Source organism: Carassius gibelio, chromosome A14, assembly GCF_023724105.1.
Source record: "Carassius gibelio isolate Cgi1373 ecotype wild population from Czech Republic chromosome A14, carGib1.2-hapl.c, whole genome shotgun sequence".
Lineage (NCBI taxonomy): Eukaryota > Metazoa > Chordata > Actinopteri > Cypriniformes > Cyprinidae > Carassius > Carassius gibelio.
In genome coordinates, this window is record NC_068384.1 from 14,512,292 (window position 1) to 14,539,909 (window position 27,618).

The following is a 27,618-nucleotide window of genomic DNA, read 5'->3' on the forward strand; positions in this document are numbered from 1 at the left end:
GGACAATAAAATAAAATTAACAGGTTGCCATGTGCAATATGGAGCTTGTCAGAGCATGGCAAGATAATTACTTTAATTGGATATAAGAATCCTGACAGATACCAGAGATGCCTTTAAGTGTCTTATGGGCTAATGCAAAGAAAAATGTGTCAAAATCAGGAGAAAAGGCATTCTGTCAGAAAACGTGACTCTAGCAAAGGCCAAGGTTATTGTGAGGGAATTTGCCGTTCTCTCACAGTCTTCGGTCAGATACAATCACATAATGGCTGCCCAGAGTGGCTTTAATTAGAGAAAAGGCAAGCGGAATATGTGGCGACAGAACCCTGTGCAGAAAGCTCATCAGAAAGATTTCTCGGACACCGTCTTTCTTTTTCTCTCACTCACACCATTATCTAATCAAATACAGAGAGGCGGCCCCACTGTCGTGCACCTCAGGATCCGGGCCAGGAAATTACATCCAGCAATCAATAAAATAAGCCACTATCTTCATCTGTGGAATTAGTATTGGCACTAGCCATTTTCCATCTGACCACAATGAAGTCAAAGTTTTTTTTTTTCATGATCTTTTTTTTTTAGTGACTTAAAAAAAAATCAGCCCATGGTTCGATAATGACACAGACTGTTTCATTCTCTTCTGCTCACGTTTTGCTGATCTGCGTCCTCTGGAGAAATTAATTGCTGCGAGTCTGTCTGCCAAGGCTCATTCCAGGACAAACTTCCTTGTGTTTTTTCTCTCTTTCGTCCGCTGTACCTGGCCAAGAACGGCGACCTGCCACCGATGGGCTATATTTGGGGCAGGGGATGATTAAAAGTGCTGCTCTACCTTTTATCCAAGACAGGCCTATTCATTCTACTGCCGCCCCATTGCTGCCACCCAAGGAGCCTGAATAATTTATGCACAGTATCAAACATGAAAGAAGACCTTCACTCTCTTCCTCCGCCCTTCCTCCTTAGGTTCCTCCTCTTCCTTGACTTTGTGCCTGATGTATCTTGCACCGACCCGATGCGGTTAAGCACAGATTTGGAAAAGCCATCAGACATAATGAAGGACTCACCCCAGCTCAGTTTATAGGTGGGTGCTGATGGCCATCGGGTGGAATGAGGAAAAGATCCATACAATTAAATGGAGATTAAATGTGAAGGTATGGGAGATGAAGGAGGTGAAATGAGGAGTACGCCGATGTAGACACTTCAGGGCTTTATTGTCTGAGAGGCTATTTGAAATGATTATGACAATACAACACATTTGCCTCCATAAGATACTCAATTCAGTAGCAGGGCATTGAGGGCAATGAGAAAGAAAGAGATGGGAAAGGGCAAGAAAGGTCTATGTACAGAACTCTACCTACAGTGCATACAGTTCAATGCGAATTAAAATTAAACGCAACTGAATCTTTATTTATTTATCTGTACAGAACAGAATCTTTATTCTAGATTTTTATATCACCATGCTGATGATTAGTTGGGCTGATGGGAATTTATTCTCGCAACACACCATTGGCTAAACAGGAGAAACTTGCACTCATGTAGGTAAATCTGACAAGAACGTTCAAGAAATTGTCATCCCAAAATTAAAAAAAATAAATTAAAACTATATTTTGCATAAAAACAATGATGCCTATTTTCAATTAAAAAAAAAAAAATTTTTTTTTTGCATATATATTCTGTATATTCAAGTACATTTTCTCTCCAACACTCCAGTTCACAGTAGTCTATTGTAAAGCAATTTATAGAAAAGTAATAACAGTAAAAGAAGCAAATTTGTCAAGTACAATTTTCGAGCTTTCAAGTGAAAACGACAGTAGTATTTTTGTTTCTTAAATAAATGTGTGTACTATTAAATAAATACTTTAAATGCAATTTTACTTGTATTGAGGCCATTCAAATTTTTGAGGCAAGCAGATTTTAACTGTAATTTTAAAACACACACACACACACACACATAAATACATATATCTGGATGTTAAATGCACACAGATGAAAACAAACACTCACCTCCCATGTTCCCTCATATGACTGCTTCTTGAGACGGATGGCCCAATTCTCCAGGCACGCATCAGAGCAATGGTCCATAGTGAGGATGACCGGCCGGGTGAGCACCACACCGGGTGGTCCACAGCTCACCACGGGGCTCAGCAATGTCTGACACCCAGCCAGGGGCAATCTAGAGGGAAGCAGAGCACAATGGTCAGGAATCAACCAAAGGGGTCTGGATGGATGGCCAATGTCAAGCCCAGAGCAGACCCTTTAACAAGATGAGATTCCACTATTAATCAGGGCTCTGGTGCTCACTTCTGACTTTTCACACTTTGCATTCAAGACCGGTAGGGAGCCGGTCGTGAACAGTGCATGAATGCATGAGCAAAAAATAGCCTGTTACCTGGTGCTTCACTCCGAAAGGAAAATCTAAAACAGGAGAACATTTCCCTCTTTGTGGCCCATGGCTCATTTACATATAACAGACAAGACACAACACATACACACAAGCTTTTGAAGTCAGCATTAGTCATAAAATCAGAGCAAACGTCTCTCTCTCTCTCTCTCTCTCTCTCTTACACACACACACACACACACGAGCATGTGGAGATTGACTTCAATTACGTTCGATGCTCTGTGCCTGGCCTTTTTTAAATTCTGATTCAAACTGAGCATCCTTTCTCTGTGAGGCAGATCCTCAGATTGGTTCCAGGGACCTACCTCATGTCTTCCTTCTTCTGAATGGTGAGATAAATCTCATAAATCTTCCCTCTGGGAATGGCCTCTGGTGGGATGAGAAGGCTGATTCCTAATGTAAATAGGAACAAAACAGACAAGGTAGGCTCATTTGTTCCATCTGAATGCCGCTTGTCACAACTCACAGCAGGGCTTTATGTGACACAAGTAAATGTGATTAACACTATACAAATCCAAGGTCAAGGTCAAAGAGGTCATCTACTATGCATAAATTCCAAAACTCTTTCATTTTATGTCCCTGGAGCCTAAAGCAGGGGTATTTGATTAAAGTTACAAGAGGTCCAGTCTACTTTTTGTCAGTAAATATAACAAATAACAAATAACAAATTGTTTCAGAAGTTAATATGCTGGCTATGAAACTAAACAATGTGTACTTTCAGAAATATATATTGTAAATGTAACTTTCAGAATTTTTGTTTTACGTAAGTTACCTTGAAAAAGTAAGAAATCCAAAATCCTAAATAGTCTTTAAAAATTCATTTAAATTTAATAAAAATGTATATGTATTTTTCCATAATATAAAATAAAATCTACTCTGGGCCACTTGTAACTGTGAAGATGACACAAAAAATGGGAAAAAAATAAATAAATAATAAATAAAAAATTAAATATTAGAATATATGATTATATGCTATTGTGATTATTACTTAATTATATAATTAAGTAATTATATTAAACTTTGCCTTGTAACTTGTCTAGTCTAAAATAATCTTAAAATGAATGAATAAAAGTTGCATAAGCCATAAAACATCCTCAACAACAGTCACGGATACCAGGTAGAAGGCATTATATTTTGAAGGGCAATGTTCTTAGTCGAGGGAGTCCTGGTTATTTCATTTCCTCTGCCTCGTGAGCTGTCTCTTTGACCGCGAGCGATTCATAATGTGACAGCCAGATGAAACCTCTGTCTGTGATTAAGGAGACTAATTGGTCTGAATATACTCTGGTGGTGTCCTTGGAGTGGATAGAGTTGCAGACTCTATGAATGTGCACGCTGCATATCGGCTTACAGTACCACGGCTGACAACTAAGTCACTGGCTCAGGTCGGAGAAGATGCAGTGAGGTATCCTTCCGAAGAAAAAAGAATGGGAAAATACAACAAGATGTTCCCCAATTACAGCTATTTTTGTTGAAAAAGGAAAATGGTTGTCATTGTCATAACACAATCATTAGTATTTAAATGGAAGCACTTCTTCGCCCGCTCGGCCTCGTTACTTGAAAAAAAAAAAATCTTTATAAGGTGTTCGCATTCGCTCGTGTCCCGATTTACATAAAACTGCTTGGATTACCATGTAATTGGATCACTTCAACCTGCCATTTTGGGCCATGTCGGTATAATAACGTTGCAGTTTAACAAAGCTCCAGAGCTCTTTCACAACACTCCTGACAAAACACAAAAAACATTTTGTACTGTTTGCAGTCATATAATCTTACCAGTGTTGGGGAGGGTTAGGCGGCCACCCAGGAAATTGAATGTGCCGTAGGAGGTGTTGACGTTGTCTCTCGGCAGCGTTTTGAAATACGTCTGAGAGGACAAGCGGTTCATGAAGTCATTGGGATCGCTAGGCAGTTTGCCGTTGTGCAGTGTGTGGGAGCCGTTTGGAAGTGGCTCCAGGAGGGGGCCGTTGCTCAAGGAGAACTTCCCAGTGATTTCATGGCGAGAACGCAGAGTTCCCTGGTAGCTTGTGGTAGTGGTAGTCAAATCGGGTTGGATGGTGAGCAAATGAGAGTTTTCTGTAGAAACAGAGAAAGAAACAAGTGAAAAAACAATCCAAAAGGTCAAAGTGGTTAAAAGTGCACAACACAAATTGAAATTCAGTGCAAAGCACAAATCCATGGATGTAGCCGGGCCTTCGGCGATGAGACAGATTTATTCGTAGCCTCCTCTTCTTTAGCATCCACAAACTATTCCATTCAGAGTTTAAAGAAAGCCTGCCAGTCACGGTTTAAATAATGCTTAGTAAAGACGGCACAGGAGAAGGCGGCAAATGCATAACATTACTCTCTGCACTTTTATGTATTTACGTTTTTGAACCGTTCGTTTTTTGTTAACAAAGCTTCGGTACATAACGGCACTTGCGTCTGTCTTACGAATGTACAGTACTGCAAATGAGTGAAACACACACAAACACACATTTTCATCAAATAATACGTCATTAATAGCAGTTTACTTCTGCGATTTGGTACGATTGCGTACACATCAGCAGTGAACTGTACCAGAGTTCACATGAACCGTACCTCAGAACACCATTTTTAAGTGGACTCGGGTAGGGTTCACCGGTGCACATCATCCAAATGAACCTAACTCTGACGTCAATCGTACCCAGGTCTTATGCCTTCAAAGATGATTTAAGTAAAACCACCTCATTCATTTGCAACTGTGAAGATGACACACAAAACTATGACTACCTCCATTTAACGCAAACACGGACATAATTGCGAGACTATGAATTGCCATGGCCACAGGTGGCACAGGAACATGGCACTGGGATGAAAGGATGGGTGTGAAACACCGTGACGAGGGGTGGATATTGTAGAGGAACAATAGCCTACTGCTGTGGGCTGCCCTGCGCGGTGCCCACACACCTGGCTTGGTGGGCTTGATGCCCATGGGCTGAAAGCCAGTGGTGAGGATGGAGGAGTCGGCCACATCTGCATCGAGACCTTCCTTCTTCCTGCGGTAGACCAACACCAGGACAATCAGCAGGAGAGTCAGACAAAGAGCCACTGCCACGATCCCCACGTACAAGGCCACGTCCTCAGCACCTGATGCCGCTGCACAGAGACAGAAAAAGAGACACATGTGAGTAACAAAATATTGGTTACCACTTTGTCAATATTAGATTTTTTTTTTTTTTTTTTTTTTGTCAGCAATTAGTTGCAGCAAAAGTCAACTTTACCACAGATTGTAGATCTGGTTTACATTGATAATATTTATAATTGGTTAAAACAGAGATATACAAAATACATTTTTAATTAATAATTTTTATTAAAAAACAATATAACTGTGTTAGGTAATGCTAAATACATTACTCCAGTGTCACATGATCCAAAAAAAGTTGATTTTGTGCTCAAGAATCATTTATCATCATCAATTTTGAAAACAATTATGCTGCTTAAAATGTTTGTGGAATTTCTTTTTTTCAGGATTATTTGATGAACAGAAAGTTACAAAGAACAGATTTCAGTAGAAATCTCATGCAACATTATAAATGCCTTTCCTGTCAATTTTGATAAATTGAATCTGTCCTAAAAGTATTAACTTCCTGTATAACCGCCCTCAAATTGCCAAAATGCGTAGAAAACAAAAGAGAACACTGCATGAAATACCTTCTTAATTTATATAAGACATTTAGTCTTCATGAATTGAATTAGCCATACAACACAAAGAGGAACTGATGTCAGTATATAACTATTTAAATATGTTGTGTATGGTTTCACATTAAAATACTACTACTAATAATAATAGCACTGCATATTGTGCAATGCATGCAGTATTCCACTCCAAACATTTGCCTGAATAGATGGTTTTAAACTGCGTAAAGTGATAATCAATGTCAATTTTAGAATGAAATACCTGTTCTTCTCGTGTATTACTTTGTAATCAGACGTTAACCAAATTTTGCCAGATGCCAGTGTTTTGAAAATTATTATCAAACAGAATTACCTAAACCTGACTTGGCTTGCATTGTGTGTAAGGGAATTAACTGCTGGGAAAACATTTCAGTAGATATGCAGCTTCCCTACTGCTGCCTCCTTAAAAAGGTAATCATATCTGTGCTTCAGTGGGTTGTTCTGCAGTTGGAAAGACGGGAGTGTTTGCTGGCAGCCTGCTACATCAGCATTCTTCAAGCTGCTGAATTTATGGCTGTGATTTTGAAAGACACTTCCTTCCAAATAGAGGGAGAGAGAGGGGGAGTGAAAGTGTGTGTTTCTGACACAAAGCAGATTTCCTTATCCACATAATTTCATGTGCCCTCTCTCGCTGTGGCCTGCAGCTTTATGGATAAGTACCCAGAGACAATCACATCCAAAATTATTCTAATCAATTGTGTCGGTGGGAAATGAGATTTGTGAGGGTTGTCTCTGTGGCATGCTGATTTGTTGGGTGGCAGAGGTGTCTGCACTCTCCGCTTCGAGAGACCCAGTGGCTCTGCATTGTGACGAGAGACTGCAGAGGCGTATTCAGGCCTGTTTAGATGCTCCATGGACTGACAGCTAAAAGCTATGAGGAATTGCTCAGCCAAAGCTCCTGAATTCAGGGGTAGAATCACAGCTGTACAATATTACTGAGCATTACGTTCTCATAATAATCTCCTCATGTAAAGTGAAGGCCAAATCAAGAATAAATGGGCTTGTCTTTAACATTCATAATCTACTTTTGAAATACTTTTTTCAGCCCTTAATTAGGCGTTTATTTACTTTTCATTAGTGTGAACAAAACTGCACAGGAAGTTTGACTCACTTTCACGATCACACTTCCATCCTGACACTCTCTGCTTGGTTTGTTTGGACCAAACGAGAGTGAGATTATCGAAGGAAATGATTAAATTAGAATCATCCTCAAGCCTAAAATCACACAGACAATTAAAACAGGGCTGTCAATTAACATTATGCAAGTCTGCGTAACTCTAATTAAGCTGTCGACTAATTGTTCATCACACTCTTAATCACCAGAGTCGCAATAAACACCTTGATTGCTTGATGAAGGTGTTTGTTACTCGAGTTGTTACTTAAGACAATCTACACTTCTCAGTACTACGGGTGTCTTGTCCAGTTAATTTCAGCCAAATATAGCTCCATTATCCCGACGTGACAACATAGTATCGCTAATGCCGCTCAGGGGTCATTGGCAACATCTCTTGACATGTCTCGTTGAACACGTTTGAATGATGACTGTGTCAATACGACATGATACCGTGCAAGCAGGAGGTTGGCCGAGCTCCAGGTAGTGCTATTACATCAGGCCTTGTTTCATGACAGCTGGTCAATCGTGAATGACTGAGCGCATGCAAACAGGAATTGCTCCTGCGTCTCTGTATCGACGATGCATTAAGAATGTCTGCGGGAAGTGACTTTGTCATGGTTTAAGAGGGACTTATGATATCATAAACCGACAGTCGGTGCACTGCGAGATGATGGGGGCTGGGTTTGTGCCTATAGCATGTGTGCTCCAGGTGCTGAAAATAGCATGAAAAAAAGAAGATTAATAGGCTGAAGAGTCTGTAAGTCTGTAAAACCCCCAAGAGTGGAAGCAAACGTACTCTCCACTGAATCATGAAATGCAGTTTCTGGTAGAGAGAGAGAGAGAGAGAAAGAGAGTGAGAGAGTGAGAGAGAACAAACAAACAAACAAACCGAAAAGTAAGATAAATACAAATTTTAATTAAATTATTGAAAACATAAAAAAGAAAAATACATGGTACAATCTCCAATCTGACAACACCTGAAAACTATTTTAAATTGTATTTTTTATGTATTGATATATTTTATAAATATAATTTTTTTTGTGAATTTATATAGAAATGAATAAGTTGTCACTAATATTACTAATAATATGGATCATATGATAATAATAATAATAATAATAATAATAATAATATTAATAACAAGAATACTAATAATAATACTGATGAGTGTGTGTGTTTGTGTGTGTGTGGAATTCTAAATAGTATTTATTAAATAAATAATAATAATACATAAAATAACCAAATGACTATAATTACTAATTAATTATTAAATGAAGAGATATTAAATGAAAATATAAAACACGTAGTTGTACATAATATTATATATAAAAAAACAGATGCATGATCCAACACATTAAGCTGTAGTGCTCAATGAAACCCATTCTAGAAATAAAAATAAAATAAAAATAAAAAAAATATATGAATGAATGTGTTATATCACTTAATAAAACCACAACTACAAATGGTAAATTGATGGTAGCACTTTATTTTACAGTCCTGTTCCTCATGTACGTACTATGTACTTATTATAGTAATTACAATAACTATGTAATAACTGCTCAATACATGAACAGACATCCATCACACTTTAATTGACACAGTTAATCAGCTCTTATAATTGGATGGATTCTGCCTGATTCAGCGTGACAGTATTCTGCCTCCACAACACCTCGTGTCTCTGCCTCGCTTTCAAGCGTTTCCTCTCTCAACTCGCCTAGATTTGGAGGTGGTGGGGTGGGGTGGGGGCAGACCCTTGCTCCATTTTTGCTGTAATCAACACAAAACAGAGCGAGCAATGTTCCTGCTGTTCCAGAGGCTGATGTAAGGTGTGTCGAAACACAGGTTTCTGGAGGTGTAACAGAGTGGGCTCCGAGCATCTTGTGCTGTCTAACAGCGGGGCGTCAGGCCTGGCCTGGGGGGACCAAACCCTGCCTGTGGGTAAATCTCAGACAGTGCCTCCCCTCCTCTCACGGTGGGATACAACCGACAACCTGCAATTCTTGTATCGTGTCTGACAGAAACAGGTTCAGACTTGTAACAACGAGATTTTAAGAGACGGTAGTGATTCTGTCAGGAAGATCCAGTGTTGAAGTTTATGCTAAGTCTTTTTGTGTGTTGTGCTGTTGATAAAACACTAGCATGAGGCGTTATCAGGAAGCATTCATCATGGAAATGTAGATATTGGTTGCAAAACTGATAGTTAGTTGTGGCTATTTATGAGAAGACAAAAATGTGGAGGTCATATGGTTATTAAAACAAGTCTAACATTGAATCTTTAGACTCTTATCACAGTGGTAAAAAAAAAAAAAAGTCCCTTAGTATGAAAGACAAAGAGTAGATTTGCACTCAAAGGTTATTTCCACTATTGCTGAATGGGTAAAAGCAAGTTGCTTTTAAATGTTTTAAATTTACTTTATTCCACAAATTAGCCTGATTATCAGTGCAGGCTGCCTTAATTCAGCAACATGACATTTCCTTCCCATCATCACTTTTTTTCCCAGCAACACCTGGGTGTAATTTCACCAGGTGGTGATGCGCCAAACTGTTAATTATCCTGACTAGATGAATAGAGGTTATGAGGCGTTATGCAGAATCCACACTGTAGTTATCCACAGATTTGTGAAAATCTAACAATAGACACCTTCTAATAAAATTCTATTTGGCGGCCGTGATTTTGGATCTACACCCTTGTACATCCTGGAACAATATTCCCATCAACCTATCTTTAGAAATATTAAAATAGATGACTAATTATGCAAGCTGATTTTTCACTGGAAATGGATATACTTGTTTTGGTATAAATTACTATTATTGTGAATGCATTGGTATAAAAAAAAAACATTGATTCTATTTATGGCACGTTCATGATGGAAGCACAAGTATCAACCTGTCCTCCTTGACCACATCCACAGTACACAGTTCACAGAGTGAACAGTCATTCTGATGTTGCTTTTTAACTTGCATTTAACCCACAGCAGGTGCTCAGGGGCTAATCTCCACCCTGAATTATGAGGACACTAAATGCTACTTTTATTTCAACAAGAGTTTCCACTAACAACTAATAAAAAAAAATAAAAAATAAAAAAAAACATTTCCTGTGCAGCGGAGTAGCCTAAGCAGGCAGGATTGTCTGCTCATTACTGTATAAAACAGGTCTATTGTCTGGCGAGAGACATCTGCTGAGAACAGATTGGGACAATAATTTTTTTCTGTGGCCTGCATTACAATTTGAAAGGATTTTTGCCTGTGAGTGTGTGCTTTAAAGAGTTTGAGCTAGTATGACCATGTGTAAATGACACGTGGAGCGGCTCACATTAAAATCTGAAATGTGCAAAAAATGTGCATAAAGAATGAGTGACTCCCCTTTTATCCCTGCGCAAAAACAAACAACAAAAACACTACTGTATGTTAACAGGGGGGCTACTGTATGTTAACAGTGCAGAACAGCTCAAAATAAAACGCCATTTCTGACACTTTAATCCAAGAGGATGTGAATACAGCACTATGATGCCCATCTGCTTAGCCAGACACCCAGCTGAGCAAACTGCCATCATACCAGCTTCTGTCCTTTTTTAATTTGAGCAATATGGGCCAATTAATAACATCCGGACTGCTGCGCAACCTCCCAGAACAGAGGAACGTAAACATCTAATGATAATAACTAGGCCTGCTCAGCTGGCAGGTTGTAATATTCAGCATTTTCCTTCTTTTGTTGTTGCCGTTTGCAACATTGACATTTTTTTTGCATGTAAAATCTCAATGCTGCAAATATGCTGAGGTGGTTTGAGACGATGCTATGATTGGACATCCATGTGGCCCTTCTAGAAGGATTCTAGAAAAGTATCGACTCACAGCATGGGCAATACAGACTCTTCACTCTTGACCTCTGCTTCTGCACATATTAATGGAAGTGTTTGCACACACTCTTCCTCTCTTTATCTCTGTCTCTTTCTGTTTACGATCCATATCGGCAACAGTCATGGCCACTGCGAGATTAAACAGAATAGATTGGAAGCAAGTTGCAGAGAGGAGTCCCTGATTTCTGCTGGGAGAGAAACAGCCCCAAATGAACTGTTAATAAAGAACGAGTGTTCAGCTCAACACATTTCATGATAACTAGTGGGTAAATTACAGGGCCAGACATTAAAAGTGCAGCTTTTTCTGTTGTTCTGCGCTTCTTCACAGTATTTAAATGTCTTATGCAAGAAGAAGAAAGATTTACTAAAACAAACAACCTTTTTATCACTATCGAAGCTGCACTAGAGAATGTTGCTGAACTATATCACCATATATTTGCACTTGTAACATCATTTACGTTTTTATATATATATATATATATATATATATATATATATATATATATATATATATATATATATATATATAGAAATAGAAATAGGATGCATTAAATTGACCAAACAGTGACAATAAAGACATTTTGTAATGTAACAAGATATTGAATTTTTAAATAAATGCTAAGATTTTTAAACCTTTAAATATTTCAAAGAATCATGGTCTCCAAAGTGTCACGTTTCCACAAAAATATTATGCAGCACAAAATAAATTTTTTTTTTTTTTTTTATATTACAATAATTTCTGATGAATCATGTTTTTATGTACTATATTATACTGTATTTATATTGCCTTTGTGAGCATAAGAGAAAAACATAAAATCTTAACAACACTTAAACTTCAGGTGATGCTTTATAGTACACAAACAAATACATTCATTCCAATTTTAGCATTTTAAATCACTTTCTGCTCAGCAAAAACAATTCAAAATGTAAATATTTCAAGTAGGATTTTTCTAGTTGCAACACTTTTAGCACATAAAGACAGTCGAGCTGTGAAAGCACATTAAACCATATGCTCTAGAAGCTCTTCTGCACCCACTAAGTCACACAAAACTGAAATCACACAAAGCTGTGACTTCTCCACAGTTTGCCCTCTGGCATTTGTTTGAACCAATCGTTTCTCGCACAAACAGTTGATAACGGCCACCAGAAGCTCTGATATAAAAAACAATCATGAGATGAACGACAACAACACTGCTGCTCCAGAGGACGCCCATTTCAGTGCTGCTGTGGTACTATGGCAACAGCGGCTGCAGGACTGAGAGGTTTAAAATCATTAAAAGAACAGACGGAACAACAGGAACAGGAAAGGTTGTGTGAGGAAAGAAAAGCTGGAAAATAAACAGAGGGAACGTAACCCAGGGTACATCAAGACCTTGGACAGCTTAAGAATCTCTGATCTGGAAGAGTGACCTTCCTGCAAAAAAAACAAAAAACCCAACGATACACAAACCCTGCCTGAGATACTAAACAAAGTGTGTTAACGTAGACCTCCAAGGTGCCCTTCCCAGATTCTTCCCTCCCGTTGTCTGCTAGTTAATGGGACTCTTACTGATGCATCCCAGGCTTCACATCACATTTAGTGATCAATAAAGGACGTCTGTGTTTTAATCGATTGATTAATCAAGGGACAGAACTGGTGGTACTTACTCTGTGGGCACTGCTCACTGGTGCAGTTGAGGGATTGGAGATCCAGGCCCTGGCAGTCCTTCCCACTGGTGCTGGGTGTAGGTTGGGTACATTCCCTGCTCCTCCACATGATGCAGTCAGCTCCACATGGAGTCCACTTACTCCACTCACTCCAACCTCCATCCACTGAACAAACACATATACACATTCATACAGAGGAAGTGCAATTAGCAATCTACCACACATTAGGGAAGAAACCTACTGAACTCAAGTGCACAAACATAAGTGCAAACACTTTTCTGTATGTGCAGTATAACAACAGTAGAGGACAAATGTTTAAAATAACACTAAGATATTTTAGTGATTTTGAAAGATGTGTCTTATGCTCACCAATGCTGCATTTATTTGATCAAAAACACAGTAAAAAGTTATATTATTGAATATCATTACAATTTTAAGTACCTGTTTTCTATTTTAGTATATTTTAAATATAATTTATAAAAAATATAATAATAAAAAAAACTTGCTGTAAACATCATAACTATTCCTATCTCAATACTCGAGGGGGAATGGTGCAAATCAACTTGCTGTTATTATTCAGTTAGCTAGTTATAAATATTTTGACTTTAGCTATCTCAGCAACACACATGCTCTATAACTTGTACACACAAACTCTACATACCTGCCTTCTGCTCAAGTCAGTCACAGTTTTTGACATTGCGGTATTAAATAATGCAGCTTATGCAAGTGCTGTCCAACTGAGGTCTCTATGATACACTGAAACTACATGCAGACGTGCCGCCTCTGCAACTGCAGTTTCACATATGCAGCACATCAACCACCACATTTGAAAACACTATTCTGCTTTTTAGCTAAGAATTACAGACTTGAATACAGCTATGAAGTATGACATTTATTAATATTTTCATGGCAGTTCATTTCTTTCCCTGAAGTACAATTATGTGTTAGTAATTTTTCTTTTTTCAAAACACTACATTTTTTTACATGACCATTTTTAAAACCATGTCTTAAAAGTACAGTAGCAAGCAACCTTTTTAATTATGATATCTAGTTTATTTAATTATATAGTTTAATTATTTAAATCTGCTCTGCTTTCCTCAAATAAAATACTATTATTGTTCAGAAGTTTGGGGTTGTTAAGGTTTTTGCAGTGTTATGCTCACCAAGGCTACGTATTTTTGAATAAAAATACAGTAAAACAACAGTAATATTGTAAAATTTTATTACAATTTAAAGTAGCTGTTTTCTATTTGAGTATATTTTAAAGTTTAATTTATTCCTGTTATGGTGAAGCTTGAATTTTAAAAATCATTCTAATATGCTGATTTGGTGCTCAAGAGACATTTATTATTATCAGTGTCAAATATATATATTTATACACACACACACACACACACACACACACATTTATTGGAAATAGAAATCTTATGTACCACTATAAATTTCTTTACTGGCATCCTTGCCAAAAAAATCATCTAGGTTGGCCAAGCTACTGATTACTGACTTGTTCGTATATAAATGTGGGTGGCCATATGCTAATTTTCTCATTGATGTGACATCAAAACCATGTATTACACATTTGTGCAACTAAGCATCCATGAATGGTCTGGGTTGACTGAAAGAAGGAGCTTTGCATTCACAGTATTAAAGTATGTCTATGATAACCAGATTACAATTTCAAGTGCAAAAAGCCCATAGGAGGACAAAAGGCAGGAGAAACATTCTGTGTTTTGTTTGTGCCCAGTGTAATGACACTCAAATGTGCTATTTCCTCCCGAGCCATGGAAGAAGTATTTTATTTCCATTTCTCTTTCTCACAGGGCCACGTTATTCGTCAGCTGGTCCGGAGGCCATTTTCTAAGTCTTATTCGGGCTGACGTTGTACCAGGTTGGGGAAGGTTACTACAGGGCTAATGTGAGCAGCTCTGGTAATGAGCTCTCTAGGGATGCTAAGCTGCGCCCTCACAGGACCAAAAGCAGGGGTGAATTATGGTACTATGATACAGAGTTACTAATGACTCCATTTGACAGACTGAGGATCAGACACGCTGGGCTGTTCATTAACCCCTGGCTTTATAGCACATTCGCTGTGCGGTTCGACTCCACTAACCCGACCCTGACAGTACAGTAAGGTCACTGCTTGGCCAAACAGCCAGCTAATAGAGTACTTGCATGCCTTAGTGATATAGATGAAGAATCTGTCATCATAAATGGCTGTGAATAAAGATGACATTAGTCATAGCCTGCCAAACGAGAGTGGGATTTTCATATTTAAATATACAGAGAGATTATTAAGCGACACGGAATGATATTCATACTAACAAAGAATGTGGAGTGCATCTAAAAGAGATGCAGACACAGCTTTTGATCAAACATTTGGCAGGGAGAGTAGCGAGGCAAAAAAAAATAAAAAAATTGTCCTTGTTTGCCATTGAGTGGACTCATTTGTGAGAAAAGCAGGCTTATATCATCAGACTAGCCTTAATAACAAAAAGAAGTGTGTTCCTGTCTCTGATTCTCCACATGAATTTTAAAATGCAGGTGATGAAAGATCAGCAGCTAAGAGATGAAGAAAAGACTCTTTCTTCTTTGAGAAAAAAAGCACAGAGCATCTAAGAGGAAGTCTCTTGACTCATATAAGAAGAAAAGAGTTTAGCTAGCAGCAGCAATACAGACATTAAAGTCAACATAAAACGGCATTCTCAACACATTTGACTTGATAATGACATTTTCAATAAAAACTTTTTCATTAAGGAAAATAAATAAAGAAAGAATGAAATAGAATGGCTTTATTTAATCCCTTGGGAATTGATGAAAAGTGGACATTCTGTAGCAGAACAGACCAGTTATGCGGCAGTTTGGAAATAAAGTGCCCAGTGAGTGGCACTAAAAGGTTAATGCTCTATCGTGCTTGAAAATAACATACTACCTACACTAAATCCTACTCTAAACCTAACCAATAATGTTAAATAAAGCAAACATGAGATAAAACACATTTGCTGGAACAAGTCTTTGAGCACTTTGATTGTGTTTCACAGGTGTGCAAGTGCAATGCTGTACCAGGTGAAGCTACTGAGCAAGTTTACAACATCAAAAAAGCCATATATGGACATATCATCTATTAGGTTACAAATCATGCACTATTTTAAAAGTGTTTTGCCCCTGTAATCATAACCAAAAATTTGTATGAACAGAAAGTTGCTGGTGCTGTACTGCCTTTTTTTTCTTCAAAAAAAGAGTCCCAACCCTGTCCCTATTACACCATCTCTTTGTAAAGTATTTCATATTTTGCTACTGTTGCAGTAAACTTTATATCAAATTATGTTACATTACTGTGTATATCTACAACAGCAGCCTAAAACGATGTTTAAACAAAGATCTACTTGGTTATTAGTTAGCACTGACCAACCACTTGCCATAGGATACATCTACCAAAAAGGAAATTCATTTCAGAAGCACTGCAAGTTATTGATGAAAGATAAAAAAAAGTTGTAGTTTTTTTCTCTATCTCTCTTTGTAATAACACACACTGATGAATCTTGCAAAATATGAGCAGAACATGTACTGTACTAAAAAAGTAAATAGGGTCAATTTAGATTTTTTTGTTGACTTTAAACAACCAAATAAAAAAGCAATAAAGTGAGAGAAGCAGATATACACTGTGATGGCCAATTTCCCCTTCAAAAGATGCAACCTGCTTAACACGAGTGAAGGATGCACTAATAAGGAACCAAAGCCAGCAAATAATTCTCCATTCCATTCCAATAATTGACTCCCTGCCATTTAGATAATATCTTTGATTTCCTATCATCCTGAGGTGAGTGTGTGTGTACTGTGCAAGCGTAGGATGCCTGTAACACAATAATGCAGTGAAAGGTTTATTTGGACATCTTGTCAAGGGCACATCTAAAGGGCGTCCAACTGTTCTTTAAAAGGGCTGCAGGACGCCCCATTTTTAACTCGCCGTTGCTCAAAATCACAATGGCCAATGCTGGATGCCTCCAACCGCCTCGCCCTTGAGTGTGGAGGAGGAACCGAGTGGGAGAGGCACACAATTACCTTTCAGATCAGCAGGGACAAGACAGAGTCAACACTCACATCTGTAATCTCACCTGGACCTAATCAATCCATGTGTAATAAAATAGATACAACAAGATTACTGGTGATTCATGGGCTCTGAGCCAGAGTGGGTGGGGACTGAGCGGGTCAGAATGATGTCACAATGCTCTGCTGCCTTGTATTCAAGTGAATCAAGCAACATTACCACAAAAAGCATAGATCTTCCAAAACAGGGATCTAAAATGGTTTTGGAGCCTACTGGACCCTTCCAAAAGACCTTTAAGAATCATGACTTAACATTATGAAAATGATTAAAGCGATAATTATATGGCTTTTTTTATATAAAAATATTGCTGATTATTACTATTTTAGTTATTACTTAATCAGTTTGTGCACTATTGTGCTTTCACAATGACTCTTCCAGGTTTCACAGCAGATTTGAATCAATTCAATTCAAAGTGAGTCACTGAATCATTCATTCAATACGCTGATTCATTAATTATTAATTATTAGTTTGACCTCTTTATATAAAAACACTAATCATTCAGTAATGAAACTATAGTACTGTTGCTCCACTTCTTTGTTTTGAACAATATTTTTTTGTTTGTGAAAAAAAATAAATAAATAATCAAAGTACTTGGCAAAATGTAAATTGTTCAATAGAAATGTATGTTTATACTATGGGGACGTTGCATGCTATAATCTGATTGGCTGACAAATGTTCTGAGGTATGCAATTATTTTAAAGGAAATGCACGGCAAATGTAGTTCCAGGCAGCTCTCTTGACCACATTACAGTTCCATATCACTTCACATAGTTGACTGTAATAACGGATATTAGCATACAGTACCTATACAGCACACAGGAATTACTGCAATCACACATGCGCGCACACGCACACTACGGTCATGCAGCTTGCACAAAAAGGTTTTTTCAACGCTGCCCTGACGATTATCAGTTAGCCTATATACTTTAAATAACAGTGCTGTTTAGAGACACTGCTGCACAACACTGTTGAGGGTTGCACAGTGGTACGTTAGCCTAATTCACACAAGCTCTCTCTCTCTCTCTCTTTCTTTCTCTTTCTCTGTGTGTCTGTCTCTCTCGCTCTCTTTCTAATAACTTAATTAATAACTGCATTAGAATGCTATCAATGGCTTAAGCCTCTGTTACCAGCTTTAACATGATGTTTTGGAACTAGCAAAAGAAGTGTTGGAGGAGATGCGGAAGAAATAATCCTACTCACAATAGCGATTTAAGTACAAAAACCAGACAAATCTCTTTTGATATATCATCTGATGGATGTCTTGAGGTGTGATAACCGTAGTATAATACTCCGCTTTGTGTTGGGGCCCCACCACCACCTCGGGTGTGCATTATTATTTCGAACTATTCAATGGCCCGTCGTCAATTATTCCTTACTTATTATATTCTATATTAGCAAAACATAACAGCTTTTTTGTTCTGTGACATTAAACAAAAGCCAGGACATATGTTTTAAACTAGCTTTTATATTAAAATACATATTAATAAATTAATGCCAACATATATAACATTAAATAATACATATATACACTATGGTGTATATATAACTTCTGGTAACTATGGACGTTTTTGAGCAAAAACTGTAAATACTCATCTCAAATGTTATCACAAAACTTTTTTTTTTTTTTTTTTTTTTTTACACGATGTATTTTTTGTTATATGGTCAGTAAAAAGAGTAGTATAAGGATAGCATTCAATATTAGGTGATCCTCTCCTTAGAAACCATTAAAATCACAAGACTCTCCAGTCAAAAGTGAGGATTGTCTTTGTGTGTGTGTATGTATGTGCTGGATGAGATGTCTGAAGTCTCTGACGTGTTGGGTTTAGATGAAGCAGCCTCTTCACCGTGCTAAAGATCTAACCTGCCAGTGATTCAACAAGAGCCGGTACAAGAGGCTCATCAGGATCAATTAGCCTTTAAAAGCCCACTTATTACATTAGACTCTTCACAGCTGAACTCATCCAGCTGATTGGCCAATTGTGTTAAGTTACTGGTTTGTTCCTTTTGAAAAGATGTGAGAGTAAAAAAAAACTTATATATAAAGATATAAGACGTAATTACATTCAAAGCCTTATGTACTTAATAGTAATCACGCTATTTTATTTCAATTGTTTTTGCAGGCTTGGTACTGGGGATAATATTTTGAGCGGCTTGGAAACATTATTCCAGCGTATTCGCATTACAAAAAGAATTCATCAGTATTCGCACGGCATCACACACTTGCCGCATTACACAAAGAATCACGTCACGTCCTTTAAAGTCACCCTGTCCTGAGGATCAGTAGAACAGCGGCGAAGGACTGTGTTCACATACAGAGTCGTTTATCAAAGCTCTGCTGTTTCTCTTTCTGTCTCCTGCTGTCTGATTGTACTCTGGGAACATGCCGCCTCTACCTGCAGCTAGTCAGTAAATGATGATTTACACCTCCTGCAGTCAGAAGTCACATTTTGATAAATCGGGATGAAGTTTCAGATGTAATTTTTAGGACCTGCAATTGTCCATGCGTGTCTTTGTATGGTGATAAATGAAACAGGATGGTCACTCTCTCTCTCCTTTTTCTTTTCTCTCTCTGACAGGATTTGGGGTGCTCTGGTGAGCAAACTAAAGCAGGCAGATGCCCGTTTTTTTGATTGGGAACACAACTAAGTCACCCTTGGCCAGGACACCATGCTCCCTCTGTGCCACCCATATCAGGATTAATCAGTCGGAGTGTGAGAAACACAAGGGGAATAAAACCACCAAGGGAACAATGTTCAACTCACTTGCTCAGCATGACCTGTACCCTAAACCCTGCACTGGCCACCAGTGAACCACCTTTCTTACATTCATATCCCCCGCCACCTCCGATTTTATTTCTCAGCATCCTTCTCTGTATCATGTTTCCAGCAACAAGCAACTTATCTGTCTGCACTGAACACAAAACCGAGGTGTGACGCAAAACTATCAGAACCAAATAGAATGTATTCAATGAATAATACATAGCTGAGAAGCAGGACTGAAAATCATTCTTCAATAACAGGTTACATTTATTCATAAGAATTATCAGAATAAACAATTATTTAGAGATAAAATTTTTAACTGTATGGTTTCAAAGTAAAATTGACTTTCATAGAATATATCATATAATTATAGAATGCTAGTTTATAATGGCTTTACAGTAAAATACAGTTTAATTAATGGTTTGAACAGTCATCTTACAATTTATAGTAAAACTAACATTCCCACTATTGTGGAATGGCTACTTGATGAAATGTAATTATATTTTACCACTTGCAGTGCATGGAATATTAATTAATTTTGTTTTTTTTACCATAAATTTTAATTTAGCCCTGTAACACCGAAAACGCTGCTATCATGTTTTTTTTTTTTTTTTTTTTTTTGTTGCTGCCATTATTTCCCCAGGACATTTTAAATAATAATAATAATAATAATAATATATATATATATATATATATATATATATATATATATATATATATATATATATATATATATATATATATATATATATAGATATAGATATAGATAGATAGATAGATAGATAGATATATATTTTTTTTTTTTTTTGGGGTGTACTCTCTACTTCTTATCACTGCCTTATAAAAAAATTCTACATCCAGTGTCTCTCTTTAACAGTTTTCATGCCTGTATTTCCTTCTCCGTCTATCTTCTCCCCCACAGAAATGATATTTAAGATGTAATCATATGAAATCCATCCCCATAGAGCTATGGCAGAAGCATTTCCCCATGCTTTGTATTTTTGCTCATCAAAAACGCCATATTTTGAGAGCACGTTACTTACAGACGTTACTTTCACTGGATGCTTTGTAAAGAAACAGGAGACTGGCTTAAATAGATAAACCCTCTCACTAGAGGAGTGGAGGAAGACAGAGGGTGAATGGGGGTGACGAGCTGCAGCTGACAAAAGCTTCGATTTCCTCTCTTGTTTACTAAGCGCAGATATTTTCCACCGGTCAGCAGCGCGTGCATAATGCCATTTTTGTCCCTGCTGAAATACACCCATAAGCCTATCGCAGTAAACAAGAAAATACCTTCCCACTTGTACCTGCGTCTAATGTCAGCTTGTAAATGAAGAGGCCTGACTTCCATTTCAAACTGCATATGATCGATAAGGGCTGAGGAAAAGCAGCCACGCTGCTTCTCTTTCTTTCTCTGTTCCTTCTCAACCCTTGAAAGTACTAGCAGCAGTCAAGGAGGTCAGGGAAATTTCTATAGCACTGATGAAGAACGCTAGAATCAGATCATTTGCTAATCTTTGTATTTATATAATGTGCAGAAGTGTAAATGTCACTGCTTGACTTTGTTTAAATGACAAGCCTTTTTAGGTTTTTGCCACCAGCTTAGAACAAAGGCCCAAAATCAACTACGTACCTTGATACCGTTTTTCTTTTTTTTTTATGTGATGTTTAAACAACAATAAAACTTTGTTAATTGTATTAATTACATTTTAAAAAGTTTGTATGTTAAAAAGGGTATTTAATTAATATTTTTATTCAGCAAGGATGTATTAAATTGGTACACACACACACACACACACACACATAAATAAAATTTGTAATTATTCATCAAAAAAGCTTGTAAATTGAGTAGCATATTATAATGATTTCTGGAGGGTTATGTGACATTGAGCAACAGCTGCTGAAAATTTAGCTTTCCCATCACAGAAATACATTATATCTTAAAATATATTAAAATATAAAACAGTTATTTTATATTCCAATAATATATCACATTATTAATGTTTTTACTGTATTTTTGATCACATAAATGCAGCCTTTGAGAGCCTGAGGCTTCTTTCAATAAATAAATACAAATAAATAATAATAAAAAACATTCTTACCAACCCCAAACTTTTAAACAGTTGTGTACATTTAAATCTGAATTGCAATTCTGCTTCCTGTTTGCTATCTTAATTAAAATTTTTGAATTAAATTGCAATTTTGATTTAGTAAAGACATTCTTAACTCAATTCTGAATAGTAATAGTCTATTTACATCTGGTGGACAAATGTGATAAAACAACATGACAACAATCGGAAACGGGGAAAAAAAATATGTTTTCTACTCTGCTTACAACTGAACAGAAAATGACCTCATGCAACAAAAGCGAAAGCAGCACAGAACACGCACAGTCTGAAAGAAAAATGATGGGCGGAATGGACACTGGTTCAGCTATGAATAATAATAAAAAAAAAAAAAAACATTTTTGCTTAAGCACAAAAAAGTTAATGCCAATCAAGCCAGCTGTCCTATTGGTGCTATGGGACCGTGCAAGGGTATGTGTGCTAATGCCAAACTAGCTCTACTCTGCAGTGAGCGACGCCCGGTGGACGTTACCTGGACAGGTGGCAGTGCAGGCACTTTTCTGGACGCTTTGGCCATCGCAGGACGTCCCACCGTTCAGTGGAGTTGGGTTGGTGCAACTTCGGTTCCTCTTCTGCCACCCCCGACCACAGATAGCACTGCAGGCCGACCATGTGGCCCATGTGGACCAGCCACCATTCACTGATCGTGCACCCAGTGCAAAGGAAAGGGGGAAACGAAGACAGCGAGTCAGGATTACCCGACAAGCATGAGGATGATAAACAGCCACAAACATGAGCTCTGTGCTTAAAGGCAGGCCATGGGGATAATGGCAACATAACAAAACTATGTTAAGATCAATAGTTATCAGCGCTAACTCTACTGTGGATTAGAGGTAGTTGTGTAGCTGCTACCATTTCTTCTTTTTTTTTTTTCAGTCTAAATTCGTGTCTATTTGATGTTTACACAGTTTCTATGTGAATGAAACAGCACTTATCTTAATACCAATCAATATTTTTTCAATTAATTATTCAACTGAACTGAGAATCTTTAATTCCATTTTGAATTAAGGCAGCACAATAAAGCAGAATTGCAAATTGCAATTTGAAGCAAGCAAAATCAACAAGAACTAACATCCAAGTTAATGTGATTTTTTAACTAGAAAAAAAAAAAAAAGTTTGTCAAGACAAACGTTGTAAGACTGCTTGATAAAGCGTTGTCTGTAAGGCTAAATAAGCTTTAAAAATAATATTTTTACGGTTTTATAGGCCTTACACAAAAAATAATAGATTTACTGTGAATCTATTGCAATTGTATATTTCAAACACAGATGGCAAAAAAAAAAAAAAAAAAAAAAACTCAATTCTATTGGGAACCTTTAATATACAATGGCTGCATCCGAAATGTCATAATATATGTATCAGGCATGGGAAATGATTTGTAAATGGTGGTAAAGCGACGCAATTGATGCTGATAGGTCACATGACAACAACAACATGACAAACGTAAGTCTGGACTTTCATAGTACATGCATCCATACAATAAAGAACATACTTTTTTTAATGGTTGCAACATAATTACTTAGTAAAGTATTTTACTCTGTCATTTGCGTGTCTACTTCTACCACTTTTGATTTGTTTAGGCTGATTTATGTACTAATTACTGGCACAGGGTATTATTGCATTACCAGAATGAGAGAATAACTGGACAGTCACAGTGAAGTGGAGGCACCACTCTGACATGCCTTTGACTGCATTTTTCCATTACCTAAGTCTAAAACTTCACAGGTTTATTTTGACTTGTGTACTTGAAGGGGCAGTCACACTAGACTTTGAACACAAAATTTATTTGGACTCTGCAATTCTCATGATATAACATCAAACTCCAAGGCATCTTTCTGCAACTTTGTGTTCTTTTAATTCTGCAAATATGTTTTATTGGTCACACATCTTTATACAAACTGGCAAGGCAGAGTTTCCCAAACTTGAACTTTGTGAAGTGTTTAGTAATATCTGTTTAATTTTGTACTGTCAATTATTTTCTCATCCAAATTCCTTGCTTCCCCTAAAGAACAATACAAGTGTTTGCATGTCTGACCACGTATGGATGTGGTAACCAAACATAATTTTCCTCAGTGGCCCTTTATCAAGTTTAGGGTCCAATTCTCACTATGAACTAACCTTTAACTATGACTTTTGCCTCAATTAACTCCTTATTTGCTGCTTATTAATAGTTTATAAGGTAGTTGTTAAGTTTAGGGTATTGGGTAGGATTATGGATGTCATGCATTATATGTACTTTATAAGCACTAATAAACAGCCAATATGTTAATAAAAGACATGCTAATAAGCAACTAGTTATTAGTGTGAATTGGACCCTATACTAAAGTGTTACCCTCAATCCCCTATTATAAGCTGCATATTAACAAAAGTCTTTGCTAAATCGGGGGACACATATGATGGGTTGGATGTCATAAAGGAAACGGCCTAGATTTTATCTCACAACGCTCATGTGGGGTGTATAATGGTTTTCTGCTCTACACCGATACACTGTATGGTTTTTATAGCACCAATATCCTGGCTCGTGAAATGCATAATCCTGCAAGGATTGGGCAATGATCCCGAGTCTAAAGTTCACACAGGGTTTTTAATCAAGTTCCCAGCCTCCTCTCTTGGTGGGAGAATTCAGAGCAAATCTGATTTCTTCTTCCCTCAGTAACTCGACCGATTTGTTTGTCTTGAAGCCTTGATCGCTGGTCAGAGTCCATACTGTGCTAGGAACTGCTCCGTAATTCTCCACGAACTCTAACTCTGGTCAGACCGAATCAATTCTTTAGCCTCTCGTCTACCACTGATTGCTCACCACGAGGAAGGAAATTGCCTGAGATTACCTCTTAGCACACCGTTGTGTCAAGTCAAGTCCAGCCTTGTAAAATTTCATCTCAGCCACTGGTCAACAGCACTAATAACAGCTCTCACACCACCAATGGTTCAGCCAATAAATAAGACTGAAATACTTCAAATCATCAACTGACATTTTAATGAAAAAGTCATGGGGGGAAAAAGAATAGCATAAAGGACCATACCTAATAGTTCTTTTGATCAAAAGGTATTCACAGGGATTTTTCTTTAATTAATATCTACAATGGTAGCAAATTGCTTGGGGAACACTGCACGATTTGAATTGGCCAAATTGTAAGGCGCTGCACCTAGCATTCAAGTGCCTTTTCTCTTTTCCCTGTGTGAGGGCTTCATTGATTGACAGCATAAAGAGCAAACAATAGAACGAAAATGTTCTTGGCTCACTTTTGCAGAGCACTTTTACACAGCTGTCCCATAACTTATTATCTTTAGGCTAGGCTTCAAAATAAACCTGATACATTATCTCTGAAAAAAAAAACCCAACAAGTTCAGATTCTGCATTCTTAACACGTCTGTCTGTGGTTTAGGAGTATTCTCAGTAGATCTGTCCCAGTACTGTACTCTATGTTGTGTGTGATTGACTCGGCCCGGATCTGTAGCAAGCGTGTACATGGTTGTAATGCTACCTTTAGAACAGCGTTTGTCCCGGGATCCCTCTGGGGTTAGCAATGCTCTGCCGTTGTGCATTTTAATAAAGGTCAGCTAGCTTATAAACCCTATTCATTAGCCATTTTCTGCCATTAATTAAACAAGCTAAACTACAGTGTGAGGGTTTGTCAGCTCTGCTAAGATTTCCGAGTCACTGCCTGGCTGCTTTGCTCCCAAATTGATATGTTGTAATGTCGCTGCAATCATTTACAGTATTAACAGTTTTAGAGGAGTGCCCATGCTATAATGTTCAGTTTTAGAAACATAAAGATCTCAAATATATTTGGACGCTTAACCAATATCCACAAAGTAAATATATGGTTTATAATGCAAATTAATTTATATTTACTTTTTATTTACCATTAAAGAAAGCAGCATTAAAAAAAATAAAAAAAATATTCAAATGACAGGGTTCCCACTTTTTCTGATCAATTTCCTTTCTAGTTATTTGTGACTGAATAATTTATAATAATAATAATAATAAAAACAATTGTAAAATTATTTCTCTAATAATAATAATAATAAAAATAAAGAAATAAAAAAATTTCACAAAACAAATTATGTGGAGTAACTTACAAAACAATAATATAGTATATTATTGAAATAAAACAATAATATTTATATACAATAATATATTTATATACAATAACAGATTTCATATTTAATATACTATTTATATATATATTATATAAATTTATATACATGTACTATAATGTATAAATTTAAATAATTATAAAATATATATTCTATTAACCAAATTTTCAAGTTTATTTGTTTGTTTTTTCAGGCCTGAAAATATCATTTGCCCTTATTTTTATTTTTTTTAAGTTTATGGGGACCCATTAATTATTTTAAAAATAATAAATAAATAAAAAAAACAATAAAAATAGATCATATAAAACATTTGATAGTTATACAGTAGGTATAGTAAAACAAAACAATAACAAGTTTTCACAAAGCAAAGCAGTCAGTATACTTTTTTTTCTCAAAGTCTGATCAAAATAGAGTTGTCCATCAAAGCTAGCCTAACTCTCTCAGTAAATTACCCCTGACTTTGGGTCAAAACCATCCCAAACTTTTGTCAAACTGTTGAAAGGTGAAGTCCATTTATCTGTGATTTAAAAATGGAACAATGTATGAGAAGAAACACACCATAGACAATCACAGTAGCCGAGGAGCTCTTTCGTCGAGCCACAATGTTCTTGGCCACGCAGGTGTAGTTGCCTGTGTCGGCCAGGCGGGCTTGTTTGATGATGAGATTATGGTCCACGGTGATGAAGAAATTGGGGTCAGTCTTGGGGTCGATTAGCTCCTCGTTTCTCTGCCACTCCACCTAGAGATATACACAAGAGAAAACATTTCACAGCTTTAGTCTCGCCCAAGTGCAAGTGTATTCAGCGGCCATTCTGGCCAGCTCCCAAAGCCCCTGCCTGGGCTGAAGATGTTAGATTATGGCAGGAACTGTTGGAAAGTAGATTAGCATTTTTCTATCTATCTATCTATCTATCTATCTATCTATCTATCTATCTATCTATCTATCTATCTATCTATCTATCTATCTATCTATCTATCTATCTATCTACCTATTTATATGTGTGTGTTTTTTAGTAGCCAAAATCTAGAAAAGATTATGCTGTACTGGCTGTGACTAAGCGCAGCGGGTTATTGGCTAATATTAGATGTCTATTTTTTCCTTTTCTTTTTGAGTAAAGAAAACACTGTACTTTATTATTATTATTATTATTATTATTATTATTATTATTATTATTATGCAAACTGCAGGCAAAGAATATTGTTTTAAAATAATGTTATTAACCGGTATTTCTTCCACCTGAACCGGTTTCGGAACAGTAATAATATCAGAGAAACGCAGAACAGAAATGTTAAAATATCAATTCTGCTCAAAACCAATAAATCCAATTACAAACGAGGCATTTGTTGCATCCAGTGGGGACATAATTACTGATTATAATGACTTATACTGTCTTTTTACATGTTGCGTTGTGTAACACGCTGCATAAACATAAAACCATGTCTGCATTTGTGGTCTGAGAAACAACAAACAAGCCTACTCTACACTTCAAACTCACGTTTCATTTATCATTGGCAAATTATTTAAATATAAATAACATACATACAGAAAGCACCAGACTGTCCTTGCAACTTTTGAACTGCTCAGCTTTACACAAACAGCCGTTCTGCCACAGATGCATTGCAGGCTACTTGTTCAGGAAACAGTCCTCATCCTCAATAAAATGCCCAGCACACATCTGAATATTTGGGTTGGACTGTTCTGGAACAGGTTGAAATACAACTCAACCACAGATTTTTAGTCGTTTTTTGGAAAGCCAAAACAAGTCGTTTAGCTTTCTCAACTACTGTAAATACACAGCGACTCCACAACATGGCGGTGGC

The 27,618-nt window shown here is 37.0% G+C and overlaps 1 protein-coding gene across 4 annotated transcripts in view; it reads right to left on the minus strand.

Annotated features, from left to right (window-relative positions):
• Positions 1-27,618, minus strand: part of LOC128027592 (netrin receptor UNC5A-like) — a 177,825-nt gene that overhangs the window by 21,361 nt on the left and 128,846 nt on the right. Inside the window, exons 5-11 of one of the 4 annotated variants that reach the window (XM_052615339.1) lie at positions 26,356-26,536; positions 22,169-22,336; positions 12,707-12,871; positions 5,288-5,509; positions 4,169-4,468; positions 2,698-2,785; positions 1,996-2,164 (exon numbers count right to left, since the gene is read on the minus strand). In XM_052615339.1, the coding sequence (XP_052471299.1) occupies positions 1,996-2,164; positions 2,698-2,785; positions 4,169-4,468; positions 5,288-5,509; positions 12,707-12,871; positions 22,169-22,336; positions 26,356-26,536 (1,293 nt within the window). The remainder of the gene's footprint in view (positions 1-1,995; positions 2,165-2,697; positions 2,786-4,168; positions 4,469-5,287; positions 5,510-12,706; positions 12,872-22,168; positions 22,337-26,355; positions 26,537-27,618) is intronic. The other 3 variants (XM_052615340.1, XM_052615341.1, XM_052615342.1) reach the window with 3 other exon arrangements.